The 18,477-nt window shown below is 40.2% G+C and overlaps 1 protein-coding gene across 1 annotated transcript in view; it reads right to left on the bottom strand.

Moving 5' to 3' along the window:
- Nucleotides 1-17,484, bottom strand: part of ppil2 (peptidylprolyl isomerase (cyclophilin)-like 2) — a 29,886-nt gene extending 12,402 nt beyond the window's left edge. The window contains exons 1-14 of the mRNA XM_085426471.1: nt 17,319-17,484; nt 17,085-17,134; nt 16,545-16,590; nt 15,198-15,260; nt 14,413-14,464; nt 13,220-13,271; nt 12,750-12,841; nt 12,262-12,351; nt 12,098-12,173; nt 11,835-11,995; nt 7,752-7,827; nt 6,912-7,018; nt 3,537-3,626; nt 1,250-1,283 (exon numbers count right to left, since the gene is read on the bottom strand). Coding sequence (XP_085282597.1) covers nt 1,250-1,283; nt 3,537-3,626; nt 6,912-7,018; nt 7,752-7,827; nt 11,835-11,995; nt 12,098-12,173; nt 12,262-12,351; nt 12,750-12,841; nt 13,220-13,271; nt 14,413-14,464; nt 15,198-15,260; nt 16,545-16,590; nt 17,085-17,134; nt 17,319-17,350 — 1,021 coding nt within the window. The 5' untranslated portion in view covers nt 17,351-17,484. The remainder of the gene's footprint in view (nt 1-1,249; nt 1,284-3,536; nt 3,627-6,911; nt 7,019-7,751; nt 7,828-11,834; nt 11,996-12,097; nt 12,174-12,261; nt 12,352-12,749; nt 12,842-13,219; nt 13,272-14,412; nt 14,465-15,197; nt 15,261-16,544; nt 16,591-17,084; nt 17,135-17,318) is intronic.
- Between the last annotated feature and the right edge of the window lie 993 nt (nt 17,485-18,477).

Below are 18,477 nucleotides of genomic sequence, written 5' to 3'. Positions count from 1 at the left end.
TAGAGGAATACTTTGCCCACTGTGGATCTGCCAAGATAAGTAACAATCACGTACTTGAAACCTACTGTCTGTCTTAATAGCCTTACAGAAACAAAAGAATCTCAACAGGGGAAAAGAAAGGTTGTAATGTTTTCCATTAAGCGTGTGGCTAGGTGGTTTTCAGCCCTTAAAAAACAACTCTTTCCTAATGGTGTCCATCCTCAGCTGACCTTTATTGCTAACTTGCTGCCTGCTTCTTTTGATTGGTGGATGACGACATCAGGAAGAAAACACTTCCTACATGAAACTGTAACAGCAAGTACTGTGGATTTTATGGCTTCAGCGTGTCATGATTTCTGCACAGAGACACTGCTGCTGAACCTTTTAATTTTAAATGCTCTTTTTTAAAAATTTCAAAGCCTTTCAAAGGATTAAAGGCATACAGACCGGGCGAGAGCAAGAGACAGAGGCAACGTTTGCCCTCTTCCTCATTAGGGGGGTGATATCTTTAGCAGACAATAACAAAATCCTGAGAAAGGGAAGTGAGTCAGTAGCAGTTTGGCCTTACATACTCGTACAGCTGTGAGAAAACGAAAATATTTCACATGAATCTACGCATACCCACCTCTAGAGCCAATATCTCCAAAACTGACCCACTGATAATAAATCTATCTATAAAGATAAACAGCTCTACAAGCCAGTGGGAAAAACACCAGTTTGATTCTGGATGAACGGCCTCTTTAAGCACTGCAGAGAATCCCTCCTTTAAGTCCGGTTGAAGGTCTGCTAAGGAGTTGTGTGCACACACTGTTCAGTCCAGGTGACAAGGAACATTTTGCCCACAGGCCAGAAATTCTGCACCTCTATAAATCTGTCATGCTGGATGTGTTTTGCATAGAGTTCAGAGACGCCCACAGACACAAAGCTCACTTTGTGCTGCAAACTCTCACATCGGCTCCGACGACACGAAGGCAGGAAATTAACTACATGTGGCCTAGCAGTCAATTACACTTTTGCTTTTAAAGTGGTTGTAAAAGCAGGAAAATTACAGCATATGCTAGATGACTGGTGTTTCACCACAGCCCCATTCAGCACTCTACCCTCAGCCGCCTCTATCCACATCATCTCTGTTGCTTTGTACGCATGTACTCCCGTATTTAGTAACACTCTTGACTTGCAGTATTTGCGCAAAGCTTCCAAAAAGGGACTATTAATGATTCAACCACTCAAATGAATTCAAAATGTAGTTTAAGTGCAGTGCTAATCTTACCTGTGCCTGTGCCAGTCGGGTCTCCTCCTTGAATCTGGAAAAAAGAAAAGAAAAAATGACCTTTGGGTGACCTCAGCTTCCTCTGCTGCACACTGAAAAACTAAATGCGGGTTTTGTTCTGCAATACAGGAACAAATGATACATCGTTTTTAAGTGTTTTTCTTCCCCAAATGTGACTGTAAATTGATTATCTTTTGGATGGGAGGCTTCTGGATGTTTCATCAGTTTTTAAACATGCGATAAACGACACAATTGACAAAACTAAAGTTTCCCTTCTTGCCAAACACCCAACCTGGGGTCACGTTTCCCTGTTAGAAGCCTGACTCAAAGCTTTCCAGGATACTGGCCCCTATTGTTCATTGTAAACTTGCCCGGTGTTCCTATGAGTGCTTCTACAGTTCTCTGCATTTCTTTAGTGTTCTTGTTTAAAGAGCTTTCTGAACTTTTGACCACCAGCATCACCGTGGAGCACAGTTTTGTTGAGTGGGCCTCCTGTGCTTCCATGCAGAAAACACTTCTAACGTCTTGATGCATGCTCGACCATCCAGGTAAAGAAATCCCCAAAAAGTGGATTCTGTTCATCTGGATGTTCTCAGTGGGAGAAACGTTTCATCATCATCCAGGTGACGCTGTCGGTCTCAGGTGACTGCAGGTTTCTCCAGCATTATAAACCTTATGACTAAAACTAGCACTGAAAGAACAATGGGCCGCGAGGTCAGTTCCTTGATCATTAATATGTAAATTGTCATGACCATTGATCAACAACCACCGATCAATGGTGATCAGATGAACAGAATCAACTGTTTTTGGACTTTCTTCTAACAGCACAGGCAGCTGATTATTCTGCATTTTGCACTGTTGCCTTTGAAGCCATGTTCTAAAAAGGAGCCAGGGACAGAGAAGAAAAGAACGGCTGCAGGGAAAGGGAGAAGACAAAGAGCAGAAGCATGTTTGCTCAAACAGAATTTGTGGAAACAGGATATTGTTTTAGGTACGGTTTATGCTATGCACGCCCCAGTGTGCCAGCCGTGCAGTTATGCTTTTTCTGCCACCCTTGTTAACCTGCTTCCCCCTCTCTCATTCCTCCTTACTGCTGATTGGCTCTTTTGTTGCTGCTGTTTTAACTGTTTTATTTTTCACTAGAATCTGTTTTACTGTTCGTTGAATAGTGCAACACAAATAATAATAAAGTTTTTTTAATGCAAAAGATCTCTCGTGGCATGAAGGTGGAATCAAACAAACACTGCACCGTCTCGAGTGTACTGGTCTCCCATGTTAGAGCTTTAAAAAGGTGCAAAAGACGACAAAAAGCAATGCTTGTAATGCTTCCCCATTAATACAGTTAATAAGTATACATATTATTCAATTAATATTAAACCTGAATTATTAGACGGCTGCATCATGTTGATGTTCAACACGTCTGTGCCTCTCATGTTTCAAAGTAAAACCACCTCTGGATGTTCAGCGATTCACAGGTCCTGCTTTATAGTGACAGTGCTTTTACTGCCACTACCACAGATTTTAAAGTGTTTGTTGCTATGAAATGATTCTCTGTGAGGCCTCCTCTCCTTTTGGGCTGCGGAGGATAAGCTGAAGGCGCTAGTGGCAGTGTAATTACGTATAAACAATTCACAGCTTGCCAGTGTGAATGAACGCCACAGGACAGAATGAAAAAGGTAACGGTCCTCTTGAGACCAGATGTCCACTCAGAGCCACTTTAATTATGGAAGCAGCAGTTCTGAAATACACAGATGACGGCTGATCAGACTCGCCGCCTCATATTCTCGGTCTGTGTTTAAAGCTTAAGCTGAAGAGACGCAAATAAAGTCTATCATGATTACAACAAAAACCAATGTAATAAAACACAGATTCTAATTATTCAGGGGTGGAGGATGTACCCAGATATATTCAGGTCATCCTGACTTCTTCATAATGTGAACTCTAATCACTGTTTAAGCCAATATAAATCCTCCACATTTCAGTTAAAAGGCAGCAGGCCGAGCATAGACCATAATTTCGAAATCCATCAGTTCCATCAGCTGTCTGTTTAAGAGCCAATTTGAAGCTTTTAATGAGTAATTAGAGCATCAGCGCCTGACCACTGCACATGTTCTGCAAACTCTTGACCTCTAATACAGTGAAGTTGCATTGATTTAAAAATCTGTGAAAGGAACTTGTGAATCACAGAGAAAGGTCTCAAAGCTCAATCCAGACACGCATTAATTGGTGGCTTTAGTGGAGGAAGGTAAAAGCAGGAAGGTGTTTTAAGCAGGTATTATTTCCTTACCATGAAATTCCGGATGGACCTGTGGAAGATCGTTCCATCGTAGTAGCCCTTTTTGCACAGACGGACGAAATTCTCGCCCGCTTTGGGAACCTTGAGGAAAAATAACGCAGGTGCTTAGCTTTGTGATTTTCTTCTTCACTGCAAGATCAATACTTTTCATTTTATCGCCACTCATTTGATAAGTGCCAGCACGAACAGTCAAAAAGTGCCCACTGTGTCAAACTAGTGTCATATACCAATATATGTTTTCTTTCCCACACATATACATAATTGCATAACCTGTTAGCATTTTTCAAGTTCATGATAGTACTTTTGGACAATGACACAATGTTTGTTCTGAAGTTCAGCTTTATTTTGACGTGTTTAACAAAAATATTGCTCTTCCTGTTCAGGAACTGCAGCCGTTTTTATGCATGGTTAAAAAAAAAAAAAGTACTTATGGAGCTAAGTGTACTTTCACTCCATCCTCCATGTGAATATTTGACTTCTCTTATTGGAGCTTCAGAAAACACTGAACTGGCTGTATTTCAGCTTTCATGCAGCAGTTACTGTCAGCGTGAAGTTTTACATTCACATAAACAAACTGAGTGGCACATTTTCAGCTCTGCCTGACCTGCTACAAAATGTTTGTTGTACCCATAAGTCTGTCATGAAGTAGGGCTCGTAGCGAGAAGGCAGGCTTAGTTCACATCTACAACAGAGCGATTTAAATGTTGAAAAATAAAATGGTTCATTGAAGGTGCTTCCTGGGTTATGAAACTTTTAGACGTCTTGTAAATCATTACAAAACACCAAGCGTCAGGCGCTAATTTTGACTGACTGGTAGTCTGTGAAACGAGGCGGCGACACAGCCCCGAGCAGAAGGCGTGGCTTTGACTATGACGCCGGTCAGGTCTACCGTTATTAATGTCAACAGCCTGGAGGAACACCTCTCTGAGTGTTCGTGCGAGAGAAACACACACCCCCGGCCCGGCAACAACGGTTGGTGGTTTCCCCAGATTTATAAAATACTCCGTTTAAACCTCTTTATTTTAACAGCTCTCTGCTGGTCTTATTTCCACATACATCTTGATTTTGCTGGGGGTGATCAACTCTCTGGCTCCTTTTCCCTCTAACATAAATCCCAGATTTTCCAAGCACTCTGGTACAAAGAGGCTTATTGTTTTAAACCACTAAGTACACACACACACACACACACACACACACACACACACACACACAAAGTAATTTATTTCTATATTTTTGGATATAAAACTGATTTTTGGAATTGAAAAGGACGTCTTAAAATAGTTGTCTAAGGACAAGCTGTCTGGCTCAACAGATTACTACCACCTCTATGAATAAATACATAACAAATCAATATAAAAGCCTCCTTCTTTCCCCAGTGCTTTAACTTTGATTATTAACCAGTCTCCTGCGTCAGAGACACGTCTGCAAGTCCTCTCCCTCTCGCTGTTGCTGCTCTGTAATAATGGTTAATTTAGCGTGCATGCTTTTGCGTTACTTTGCGAGTCTCTAAAATGCAATTCAATTTAGAAACATGCCTAGGTACCTAAAATTGTCAACAATCAGCTGGTGTCAGCATGGAAACATTTGGTGACGCAGACAAGAAGGAAAAGTAGAAAATGTCCTGATTCACACGTGTTTACAGACTCGCTCACGCTGCCATGCAATCAGGCAGTAATGTGAAAGAGCGGAGGAGCATAAATCCATTAAAATTACTCAATTCATTTACATTTTAGCTGCAGACATTTACTTGTCTGCAGCTGAGATTTTATAGGTCCCACATAATCCACTTCACTAGAATAAATAGTCATCATTGTTTGTGCGTCTTGTTTAACTTTAAACTCACACTCAAAGACAAAAATATCTGACTTTACATTTTCAAAGGTGTTTTTGAATATAATAAAGCTTTGATATCATGGGCGACTGAAGCGCAGGCTCCGTCGGACAATTACAAAAATCCACCCCCTTGCGGACAGCAAGGGTTGGGCAGGCTGAGTGAGCAAACCTTACATGGAGGTGGGATCTGGGTCTGTGTGACTGAATGTGACAGTGAAGCAGCTCTTATTAATTCATAAACAGCAGGCTACGAATAGAGCTGCGATCTTGTGAGGAAACCACTGGGGAGGAAGGCGGGGTGGAGGAGGATGTGGGGCACAGAGGGCAGGTTTGTCTAACTGCTGCAACTTTCCCTTCATTATTCTGATTCGACAGCTCAGAAGCCAATGAAAACCAGACGCACGAGGCGCTCGGTTACCAGGGAAGAAATATGTTCCTGGAGTTCACGCTGGCTCTCAGGAGCCCCCCACGTCTAAGCTTAGAAGGGTGAACACTTTGCCAAGACACAAGTTTGGCAAAGTGTGAGGTGGGGACACTGTCTATTTTCACAGTTTCAGGTGAGTCATCCTAAAAGCTATTTATTTAAACACATGCACCAGGAAAAACTTCATTTGAAAACCTTACAGCGGAGAATGAAATCACCCTGTCACCTGAATCAGAGCCTCACAGGCTGCACTTGTAAAACTATTCGTTTTGGCAGTTAGGATTGCTAATATCCAAGTGAAGCCATCTGCTCCTTTCAGGTTCCACATTGTTTTCATGTAGCCTAATGCAGTGGTTTGGTCCATTGTCTCAATGAACATCTGTTTATGGCCAGCCTCCATTTAAGCCGGTGGTTTTTAAAATGTTATGACAAGAAGCTGAAAGCTTAAACTTTGATTCCTGGTTAGTCTCTTAATAACTGTCAAAAAAAATGTTCGCTTCTTTGGAACATGTTCGACAAAAACTGCAAACTTGACGTGTGTGCATACTCTACACACCTTATTATACGTTATTCTGACAGCTAAGAAGTGAAAACATGTCCAGTCCCACCTTCTTACGCCCACATGTCACTCACCCATTTGTTCTTGTGCTTACGGCACTTCTGCATTTGCTTCATTTCTCCCACCTGAGAGCTACGTCCAGATTTTATACAGAGATAAAAACAACTCACAAAATCTCAATGCCTGCAGAGACCTAGCTGGCACCGCAAAAACAAAAAGTTATATATTTTTATTTTCCCACAGTCCTTCCTGTGCTAACTGCTAAGAACTGAAACCCCCGACTTACCCTACAAATTTTAATGAGCTTTTATTTTCTAGTTCTGTCCTCATAAGAAAACATCAATGAGGACTGTTACTATACTAACAGTAAAACCTGCTGAATTGCACTTTCTCCTCAGTTTCTTGTCTTTTCAAAATAAACGTACGACGCTAAACGGCTGAAATCTATTCATTGTATAACACAGATTATTATAATTATTTCCACCTTATCGATTAGCAATTACCATCCAAATTATTCCTACTGTTCATGCGTAAATACAAGCGTTCTTACCTTATCACAGTGCAACTCAAGATTCAGGTCTCCCTTGTTTGTATGCAGGCGTACGTATCCCTTTTTCTTCACATACTGGTAACGCACAGTGTCGTCTGCAATAGCGTCTGTAAAACACGTTTAAATATAAATTTAGTTGACGTGCATATGATGAAAATATTTCACATTTATAGCTGGCACGTCAAGCGGGAACAGTTATTCTGAAAAACAATCTTAAGAGTTCATTGATTGTTTTGTGAGTCTCAGCTTGATGTTGGCACAGGTGAGATCTCTGACCTTTAAAGAGTCTGCATGCGTCTGCAGGGAAAGCTGTTATGTAGATTTATGCCTGAGTGTTTTTCTCCTGTTGACAATCTTCAGATCAAAAAGCCGTTTTTAAACATCAGCGTTTAGCTTTTCACTAGAAACACTGGTTTAAAAAAATAAATACAAATCCCTTCTTGTATTTCGCTAAATAAAGAGCTCTGTATAAATATATTTCAAGCCATTTCATCCCTTCTCAGAAACTTGAACTAGGTCACTAAATCCAAACATTGTCCTCCTTTTCTGAAGTGTGCTGAACCTACTATACAGTTGCATAACAGCAAATCTCTTTCATGAAGCAGCTCAGCGGCTGACAGGAGAAGAAAACGACAGTCGAAATAAGCAGCTCCCACTTGCAGCTGCATTTAAACCGTGTGAGCGTGAAGCTGCACTTTCCTTTTTAAAATAAATAAATAAATAAAAAGAGCACACATGGGCAGCCAGTCGTCCCTGAATGAATGCAGGTTGAAGATGAGCCAAACATTTGTTTTTACGGGGACTCTGTGGAGGCTTTGTGTGTGTGATGTGTTCACTTGCCTGCTTCGTGTGTTGTGGCAGGAGTCATAGCCGTGGATGTGAACGAGGCAGAAACTCTTCCTGTGGAGTAATGAGCCTGAGGGGGGAAAAAAGAACAAGATAAAAGTTTAAAAAGTCATGCCGATCTGTCATATGTCAATAGAGCTCAAAAGGATGCTGAATATAAATATGATTAAGACAAGAGGTTTACTTAATGCTAAATTCTGGGGGTGTTGTTAGCATCTTTATCATGTGGCACTTGTTACGCCCCTCTGCAGCCCCTAATCTCTTTGCAGTGGCAGTGCAAGAGTGTTCAGCTGTTGCTAATTGACCACATCTAGTCAGGTGTGGATAAAGGCATACCCGAGGCAGGCTTTCATGTAGACACACTAGCCTTCGTCTTAGTGGTAACAGCTATTTTAGCTAACTTGTTACATAGTTGAAAATAAAACCTCTTCTAGTTGAAATTCTGGTGTTACTCTCCATATTTATGTTGCAGCTTTTGAGCAGTTTCGCAACATAACCAGGGGCTCGTCCGGGATATGAAACCGGGGGCTCGTCCGGGATATGAAACCGGGGGCTCGTCCGGGATATGAAACCGGGGGCTCGTCCGGGATATGAAACCGGGACGTCTCACACCCCAAGCAAGAATCATACTCCTAGACTATGATTCTGTTGAGCCGGGTCGTAACAGCATTAAATAACTTTTCTAGTCTTATTGACCACTGGACACACTCATAAGTCATTCTTACACATAAACTTTGCACAACTCTTGATTAAAGTCGTGATATCCAAAACACGTAGCACACACCAGGAAAAACTACTACTTTTCTTTGTTTTTAAGTCACATGAGCAGAGCTAGCAGGAGGCAGGACACATGAGGCTGCTGACATGTCACCTGTACTATGCAGTATTTGCACTATTCTCATATAAACATAAACTGGTATAATCTGACAGGACTGAAGCTGGCAGGTTCAAGGCTGTTTAATGCCATCTGTTGAGAATTATATAGAACATCAGAAGTGCAACAAATGTGCAAGAACAGCCTTTTAGTAGTCACATCAATGGTGGCAGAATAATCTGGGGTTCAGTATTTTCCCCCAGGACACTTGGATATGCAGGCTGGAGGAGCTGGGGAATGAACCACTGACCTACTGATTCAGGATGACCTGCTTTAAGTCCCAAGGGAGGGGCACAGGTATGGAAAAAAAGCCAGTATGTGGATCTCAAGCTTCTGTGCTGCTTTAGTGTCTTTGTATTATTCTAGATGCAGGGAAAATATGTAAAATTTTACAATGTAATTATTACATACTTTAAAAAAACTCATCACTTTCTCTCATTATTGTACATTTTTCTCTACTGTGAAATAATCCCTGGAGCTCAGAGGCAGCCAGGGCAGATATTTCCTCATTAAAAAGGCCTGAAGGTTCATCCACCAGTTGAGGAAGCGTCTTCTCCACTCGTCATATCTTTCCAGCTTCATTCTCGAATGGCCCCCTCGTTTGCTCTAAAGGGCGTGTGAGCTTTTTCAGGCTCCGCATGATTAAGAGCCGAGAACAGAAAGATTTCTATCACGTTATAATTACGGAGCACCAGAGAAGTTATCTGAGCTTAAATTATAGTAGAAAGCAATTGTTGGATCGTAATATACACCTAACAATACCAGAAACATGTGATAAGGCAGCTAGAGTTATTCAAGTGAAAGAATAACAACTCTGAAGATTAAAGCAGAGAAGTGAAAATGGATTTCAAAAGCTAAAAGTCTGTTCTTCAGTCCCCGCTTAGCATTCTTCTGCTCCAGTTCTTGTGAAGGCGCATGAAAGTGCAGACTTCACCTTGCACGCTCTGTCTGACCTATATTCCCTCTTCTCTCAGATGCTGTCAAAGCGTCACTATGAACTCGACACAGAGAGCGACCAAGGATGAGCTGTGCTGTAAAAATGAGGCACGGCGCAGCATCAAAGGAGAGCTGATAAGAAAGAAGGTGTAGCTGCGGCTCAAATTGAATCAGCCGTCATCCTTCCAGTAATTCAAGGGCACAGTCACGGCGGTAACGTCACCGCCAGTGACCTCCTTTGTTACACATCGGTCTGTGTGTGCGAGTGTTCCCCAGAGGTATGATGACTGAGAGCAGGCCTGGAGGAAGGTTACATTATGTATATGTTGAGTTTTCAAATGGATATAAACATGCTCTACATTTTACTCTCTCTGGTTCTGACACTGATGTTATTTTTTATCAACAATATTTTACATGCAAAATATTATCCATCAATCTCCCTTAGATTACGGTAAATATATTTTATTCTTTGTTGTTTCTGTTCCTGGATACAGCTGGGCTTTATCTGGTGTTTGTTTTTGTTTTCTCATCCACAATACTGTGAATATATTTTCTAATATTTGGCTCCCTCCTGTGGACAACGTCAAACTAGCACATCTTCACCTGGTTCAGAAGGCTCTCTTAAACCTGCTGCAGTGACGTGACTAAATAACTGAAAAATCTCCTAAATTATGTTAGATTAGTTCTCAGCAATGACATTTGATTAACTGTCAGCTTCATTACTAGTTTTGAGCTTGTCCAAAAGTAAAGAAATATGACATAAAATAATGTAACAGTTTAGTGAAACAGGTTCAGGTCACATCCTGTCGGCTTCACTTCAAATCCAGTGTGGTGCCGTGTCGGCAAAACGGAGGAAAAGTGCATCCTTGTCTAAATACTTCTGCACGTGGCTCAGTTTCCATCACCTGGTCTAAATGTTGGGACTTTTCGTTCAGCAGCTTAGAAGCTTGGACACCCGAGCCTGGACAGTTTTTAAATTATTATTTATATTCTTAATAACCATTTATGAGTCTTTGTGATTCAGCATCATATTGGCCAAAGATCCCTATAAGACTAATTCATTGCTCATAGCAAATAAGATGGTGTTTACTAATCAAGTAACCAAACGCAGCAAGATGAGAAGCTCAAAGGTTTAAAAACAGCAGTGAGTTTTTCCAAAGGTGGGAGAAACCAGAGTTTCTGAGAAAACCTATGTAAGCAAAGAGAGAACATCCAGCAACCCAAGACCCTCTTACTATGAGACTGCTGTCCAAATATATTATCTAATCTTATTAACTAAAGTCACTTCTAGCAACTTGGTTTTTCAGGCATTTGACTCTACATCACCTTAAGTTAGCGATTAAACTCTGCTGTGGACACAGACAGCTGCAGATAACAGCAGCAGATGAGATGTCTAAGTCCACCCAAAAGGTGAAGGCGTTGAATTAGAGACTGACCAATATATTAACTGGTATTAAATATTGCAGATAAATTAGTGTGTCGGCATTTATAAAAGAGATGGCAGTAACACCCTTCAGCCATCTTGAAGGGTTGGAATCTCCACCTTCAGGTTTCTGGGCATCCACATGTCCACTGATCTCACCACCACAACACCATCGCCCTGGTAAAGAAGGCCCAGCAGCAGCTGCACTTCCTCGTGTCCTGAGGAAGAAGAACCTGGACCAGAAGCTGCTGCTGGCCTTCTACTGCTCCTCATTAGAGAGCGTGTGCTCCTCCTACCTGGGTGTTTGGTACGCAAGGGTCACGACTGAGAACAGGAAGGCTAACAGAGAGTAATTAACACCGCCCCCAACATCACTGGCTGCCCTCTGCTGCTCCGAGACCATCGTCAGATCCTCCTGTCTCAGGAAAACTAGAGCCAACATAGGTGACACCTTGTACCCACCACCTCACCAATCTGAGCCATGGTCTGAATAGCCCTCATCACTCAGGGCACTCACACACGGACTCTTACTCAGACCAAGTCCTTTGCACTGCTTCCAAACACTTTGGCCTCCAGTGTTTGCCTTTCTCTAGTTTATATTTGCTCCTGTCTGTTATTTATTCTGTTGTCTTATTATTTATATTTAACTCCTGCACAGTTGTTGTGGAGCACCCATCATTTCGTTGTACATGTAGAATGACAATAAAGGGCTCTTCTATTCTATTCTATTCTATTCTATTCTATTCTATGGTCACAAAGGCATTGCTGCGCATGGAGCCTTGCAATGATGAAACCAGGAGCTATAAAGTGGCTTTAAGGATCATAGTGAGGATGGTTTTCTTACAGCATTTAATTTGTCCGTCTTCTTGGCCTGCGGCTCCTTCATGGTGGAAGCCAGAAGTTCATCCCCTTTGTATTCTTTATAAAGCTCCGCTAAAGTCTCCCTCGTCTCCAGATTGGTGGTCTTCAGATGGTATGCTGGGTCCTGCTTAGCCTTTTCCTCATCTGAAACATGCCAGAAAGAGCAAGAGAAAACGGATGATTTTACCATAGCACATTTATATAATGCGAGAATTACCCATCACCAGAAAAATACTGATAGCTCACCTGGGTCCAACACTTTCAGGTCGTTCTTGACATGGAAAAAGTTGGAGACGTTGAACTTATCCAGGTTTGTGGGGTCCTAAGAAGAGAAAACAACGTCTCTGTTCCTCAAATAAAAGTACTCTTTCATTGTGTAGGTGGATAAAAATCGTGAAACTACATCTCACCTGAAGAGTTATAATATCTTTTCTTGTGAAGGGTTCATCTGTGAGCAGATCTTTAAAACTTTTGGTCTTAATGTTTAACTGCTCAACTGCCTGCATGAAAACAGAAATATTAGAAAGAAAAGCCTCTGTTGGTCATAAGGAAAACAAACGTGGGCAGCAGGTAAAATTAAATTATATGTGTTTCCTTTAAGTTTAACACAAGCTTAGTATCACTACAACTGAATGAACAACACTTTGTGGAATTCATCTGTAAAAATAAACAGAACAACACTGTTTTTTGTTTGGAGAGAGATTTTTTGCACACAGCTAATTCTGTGTGATGTAAGGCAGCATCTTGTGAGACCATGTGGGCTGAGCATCTGCACTGTATCACGCCAAGACCAAAATCAATATCATCTCTTTCTCCATGTGCGTAATTTTAGACATCGATTTCTGTCTGAAAAGCATCATCGTGAGGATCAATGCAGCAAGAGCACGAGTTCACTGACCTCATAAGAAAACACATTCCCGGTGACCTTGTTGGCAACAATGTGAGAATTATTTGTGAAGACGTTGTACAGAACAGGGCAGTGATACTTTCCTGGAACAAAACGAAGCAAAGAAAAAAAGTGAGAGAGCAGCAGGCTGAGCAGCAGAGTCCAATCTGCTGCCAGGGGCTGAATCCACTCAAGAAGTCAACGAGTACCTCATGCAATCCTCTGCTGAATTATATCACATCTTCTCCCCTCACTTGCTTTTTTGGATTTTTATTCCTCCAACCCCTTTTAAGTCAAGCTTTCTTTTTTAAGGTTCCCCTCACACAAAGCAAAGCAGTAAGAAAAGTGTGGATTTAAAAGAAAACTAAAGCCTGCAGGATTTCAGTGACTATGACCTGGCAAACTGGGCTAATGACAGCATTAAATTTCTTCTACATGCATTTTGTTGTGCCTCAGGTGCATCAAAGCGTAAGCATATTTACCATCATTGTTCTTGGCTAAGTTAAGTTTGATGAGGGACTTTGCTTCCAGTTTCTGTGGAGGAAAAGAACAAATTTGCTTCTCAAACTGTACAACAGTGCTTGCGCTACAAGTACAACCACAAATGGATCATCTTACAGAGATTAGTTTCCAGCTGTGACATGGGGGAAATTGTAGAGATGTGCTTCATGATGCATGCTCAATCATCCAGGTAAGTAAATCCCCAAAGTTGATTCTGTTCATCAGGACGTAGCGTTTTCAGTGGGAGAAACGTATCATCAGTCATCCAAGTGACTTCTTCTATGTGAAAAGGGAAAGACTCTGAATCGAGGAGGGGGCCTAAGGGTACATCTTTTGCCATCTTACAATGCTGTGATTGCAGCCATTCCCCAACTCTCTGTGAACGGTACTCATGGCCATTGATCAGTGGGCTTTGTTCAGTGGTTGTTGATCAATGGTCATGAGAATTTGCATATTAATGATCAAGGAACTGACCTCCCAGCCCATTGTTCCTTCAGTGGGCTGGTTTCAGTCATTATGCAAATGTACTGTTTATAAGGTTGAAACCTGCAGTCAGCTGAGACTGAAGAAGTCACCTGGATGAGTGACGAAACGTTTCTCCCACTGAAAACGCTGCATCCTGATGAACAGAATCAACTTTTGGAGATTTACTTTCCTGCATGATTGAGAATGCATCAAGATGTGCTGTATATATTCATGACTGATAAGTATACTCATTAACTTTAAACAAAATGTCTGGCATTAACACTGTATTTGTGAGCAGCACTTTCTCTTACTTATAATAAAAGCTTGAATATGAAAGAGGAGCTAAACTGCTTATAAAGATGATAGTAACATGTTATACACAGCCTTACCCTAAATATTATTCTTATCATTGTAAGACAGTGACCGCTAGCAGTAAATAACATGTTTGACATGCAGGGTCACGGTAAAAACTTGATATTCTTCTGAATTTAAAATTTATAAACAGCTCAAGGTCAAGCTAACCCGACCCTAAGCTATTGAATTCCACCTTCAGCTTTTATAATTGGCTTGCTCGGCTAATATTTGAGGTCATGTTTTTATAGAAAATTGTGTTTATTTCTTTTTGCGTTGGATGATTAAAACCACAATTTCTGTAAATGAGAGCAGCTTATGGAGCAGTTAGATCATGAAGGAATCGTTGTCTCCTCACCTCTCCAGAGATCGGGTTTGTACCATACTTCTTAATCCACGGAACAATGCTCCTAAAAACAGGAAGTACACAGTAAATAATTTTTTAGGTTATGCCAAAAGCAAGAAAGGAGATGCAAAAATATGTAAGAGATACATCATGTTGTGCAAAATTATTTATACCAAGTGAGATGTCAAGTCACACACCAGATAAATCATCAAAAAAAGAAAAGGAAAAATCACCTTTAAAAGCCAAAACTGAAACAAAACTGATATTTGTTTGGTTTTATTTAACAGAATTAAGGCAAGTGTGACATATCCAAGCTTCCTTTGTGTTAGCTGGCTTGATAAAACCCAGAAACAGAGTTGGAAGCAAATCAGGACCAAACATAAAAACATATTTTTACTGCAACAACTTAATGACTGAAACGCGACGCATAAAGTTTGCACTTCTGCAACTTTTCTGTACAGCTTCATCAAGTGGCAGAAATAAGATATAGCCGATGAAACTGCATATATAATATCTATTCTTTCAGCATAGACTATATAATTTATCATGCTTAGAGCATGTCATCAGGAAAAGAATCACTACTGGATGATTTTAAACCAAAACTCTGAACATACAGGAGGAGGTTATGTGTTCAGCATATGTTCTAATCCAGCCGGGGTTAAATACACTGAAAACTGTCCATTAATGTTGCCTCACAGTACACACTCAGAGCTTCTTCCAATATCTTCTTCCAAGACCTGCCTGGCTACTGAGGGTGTTATGTGAACACTTAAAGGCATCAGACATCATTTACTCACAGCAGGTCGAAGACGACTCCCTCCTCAGTGCAGACAGGATACTCAAATGGCTGAAGGGACAAGCTGAAACATGTCACAGCACAAGTGTCAAACTCACTTCAGCTCATCAATTAACCAAAGTTTGTCTGTATAGCATCTTTCAGGCAGATCAGTACAGCTCAAAATTATTCACAGATGACAACAAAACAATAAAAAGACATAACAAGAGTTAACAAAGCAAAGCAAATAACATACGGAAAAACATTCCTAGCATAAGGAATTCAAATTAAATTAGGAAAAATTCAATTAACTTAAAATGTTTAAAAAGTAAGGTTAGATAAAATATGCTGTAAAGTACAATATCCACCAATATAAAAGCACCAATCAGTGAATAAAAATAAAATTATGTAATGATAAATAAAAATCTAAACAGTACAATAGGGAAAAAATTACTAATCAAATAAGGTAAAAGAAATAAGTGACTCGTGCAAATGTTGGGATGGAGAACAGAGTTTGAGTTTAAACATTTCCAGCTGCAACTTGGGGAACAAGAGCTAAAAACTGCCCAACCAGATGTTTGTCAGGGGACCTGGTCATACTCTGTCAGTATGAACTGATGGGAACAAAGCTATGACGTACCTTAAAAACAAACAAACAAGAAAAAGCAGTTTCTGAACATAGCAGGATTTGATTCTATATATGGGGTTTAAAATTAGTTCAATTTTCCTTCCCTTCCTAATAAGTCACCTGCCAGTACTAAGAGAACAATTTGTTCCCAAGTGGACCAAACAACTGCATAATAAAACATCCTTCTTTTAATATTATAAGATGCTCTTTATAATTTGCAGAAATCTAGAAATGGGTTGGCTGGCAATTTTTTTTTCTAGAGTGCCTCTTCTTCTTCGTCATCATCATGTTCTTCTTTCGGCTGCTCCCTTTAGGGGTCTCCACAATGATCATCTGACTCCATCTTACCCTCTCTCTATCATCCTGCTCTGTCACACATGCATGCCCTTCTTCACTACATCCAGAAAACATCTCTATGGTCTTCCTCTTTTCCTTCTCCCTGACAGCTCTTTCTTTAAAATCATCTCCATTTCAGCCTTGCCTCTCTACCTTTGTCTCCAAATCACTTAACCTGATGTGTTCATTTCTAATCCTGTCAAATCCTGCTCACCCCCTAGTTAAAACAGTCTAGCATCTTCAGCTTTGCCTCCTCTCTTTTTGTCAGTGCCACCATCTCCAAACTATAACACTTTAAACACATCACAGCAGGCTTCACCACCATCCTTATCTTTTCCTCTATCATTTTACTCTTTTGTCGCTTTCTAAGGTGCCTCTTCTCATAATAAACGAGTCTCCTGTTACCTGCAGTGGTCGAAGGGAAGCCGTCTGAAGTTTCCTTGTGGGATTTCTGGAAAGTAAATACACAAAGAGAATGTAAGACAAGTAAAAATCAGTTTCATTTTTAAGGACTAAAAACCACTGACAAACCCCCGATCAAGTACAGCAGCCCTCAGCACTTTTTACCTTCAGAGGCTCTGGTTCATTTACAGTACTTTAGCCAAACTTAACAATTATAACATTACTTATAACGACTAACTATAGATATTGTAATCCGTGCAATTAAATATGACTCAATGATAAAAAAAAAAATATTAATTCAGGAACATGATTTCAAGCAGCTAAACAAACTAAAGCCCCCAAAACAGCACACAGCATATAATATTGATTTTCCTTAAAGGCGAAACCCTTCTGAACACGCCTGTGTTAAAGCTTAGTGGGCTAATCTGAACGCACGCTGCAAAAACTTGCATAAACTTATATCAAAGACAAAAATAAATAAATAACATGAACAGTGTCTCCACAGACGCTGGTTTTAACCAGTTAGTCTGAAAATCAGCTCACCTGCTCGTTTCCCTCCATAAAAGTTCGTGTACTCTGTACATGTGATGTACCTGAAGGGTTAAACAAAACACAGGTGAGACAACAAAGGCAACGATACAACTTTAACGATAACACTTTAAACTGTTAGTAACGCAACACTCAATACGCTAATGTGGGTTAGCTTGCTACTAGCTTCTTAAGTGCTAACGGTGGCCAAACAAGCCCGTTTCAGAGCTGTTTGATGCTCACGCTTACATTTTGTCTTTCTGGTGCTGTCGCTTCCCCATTTTGACTGATTTTGCAGGTCTGAAGAAATATCCTCAGTCACAAAATAAAATATTAAGACAATAACACGCAATAACCACTGTGTGCCTTTCCTATCTTCCTGTTTACGTTCTTTGTCGTCGTCGTCGTCGTGATTAACTGCACACTGTATGTAACAGCTGCACTCTGCTGCCCCCTATCGACAGTCCGGTAAAGACATTTTAAGCATTGAATTGAAACAATTAAATAAGGAGCTATACACAATCATGTAGTTCGGTCAGAAATAGAGTATTGTGACTCTCTGTAGAGATAAATTGTAGGATTTTTATGAAATATGTAAAAACAGTGTTTGTTTGTTTGTTTGTTTTACCATCATTGAAATAAAATGAAAGAGTGACAACCACAGCCTAATTTGGAGTTCCAAATTCATACTGTAGACATACTGTATCATACTGTATTTTTGAAATCAACAATTTTGTGTTTTATGTCTTTTTATGTCACAGTTGAAAAACTGTTTTCTCATTCATTCTGTGAGCCTGCAGTTCATCTCTTTTACTTTTGGGGACTGCAAAGCACACACACTTAGCAGAATTTACGGTTGAGCAGAGAAAGCATCTACTGGGGCTCATAAGAGCACTTGAAATGTTACACAAAACAGGTTGATCATAATTTTTATGTGATAAATCATAGTCATACATGATAAAAACACCAATCAATTTTTTGCTGCTTTTTTTTTTTTTTTTTACCTTATGTCTGCATTTTATTTTGCCATGTTTATTATATTTTATTGCTGCTATTGTTCTTGTGTTATTGTAAGGTGACCCTGAGGGTCTTAAAGGCGCCTATAAATAAATTATATATTATTATATATTATGTATTATTATTATATTATTATTATATTATATCATATTATATTATTATTATCATCATCATCATCCATTTGAGCGTATTCAAGCTGCCATAAGCCAAACAGACAGGGTCACAAAAACAAAACATTTTAATCAATATTTTTAATAGGCTGACAAGTTGTTACTAACTTCCGCTGCCTGCGTCCACGCACACTGTAACTGTTTGCCAGTAGATTGATTCAAGGAAGATAGAGTCAAACGTCAAATGATCTTAACCTGGAGCCAAACAAAAGCTATGTGTG

Source organism: Rhamphochromis longiceps, linkage group LG12, assembly GCF_057381845.1.
Source record: "Rhamphochromis longiceps isolate RC_006_pf linkage group LG12, R_longiceps_female_GT1.1, whole genome shotgun sequence".
Classification (NCBI taxonomy): Eukaryota; Metazoa; Chordata; class Actinopteri; order Cichliformes; family Cichlidae; genus Rhamphochromis; species Rhamphochromis longiceps.
This window is presented reverse-complemented; position numbering and strand designations above follow the sequence as displayed.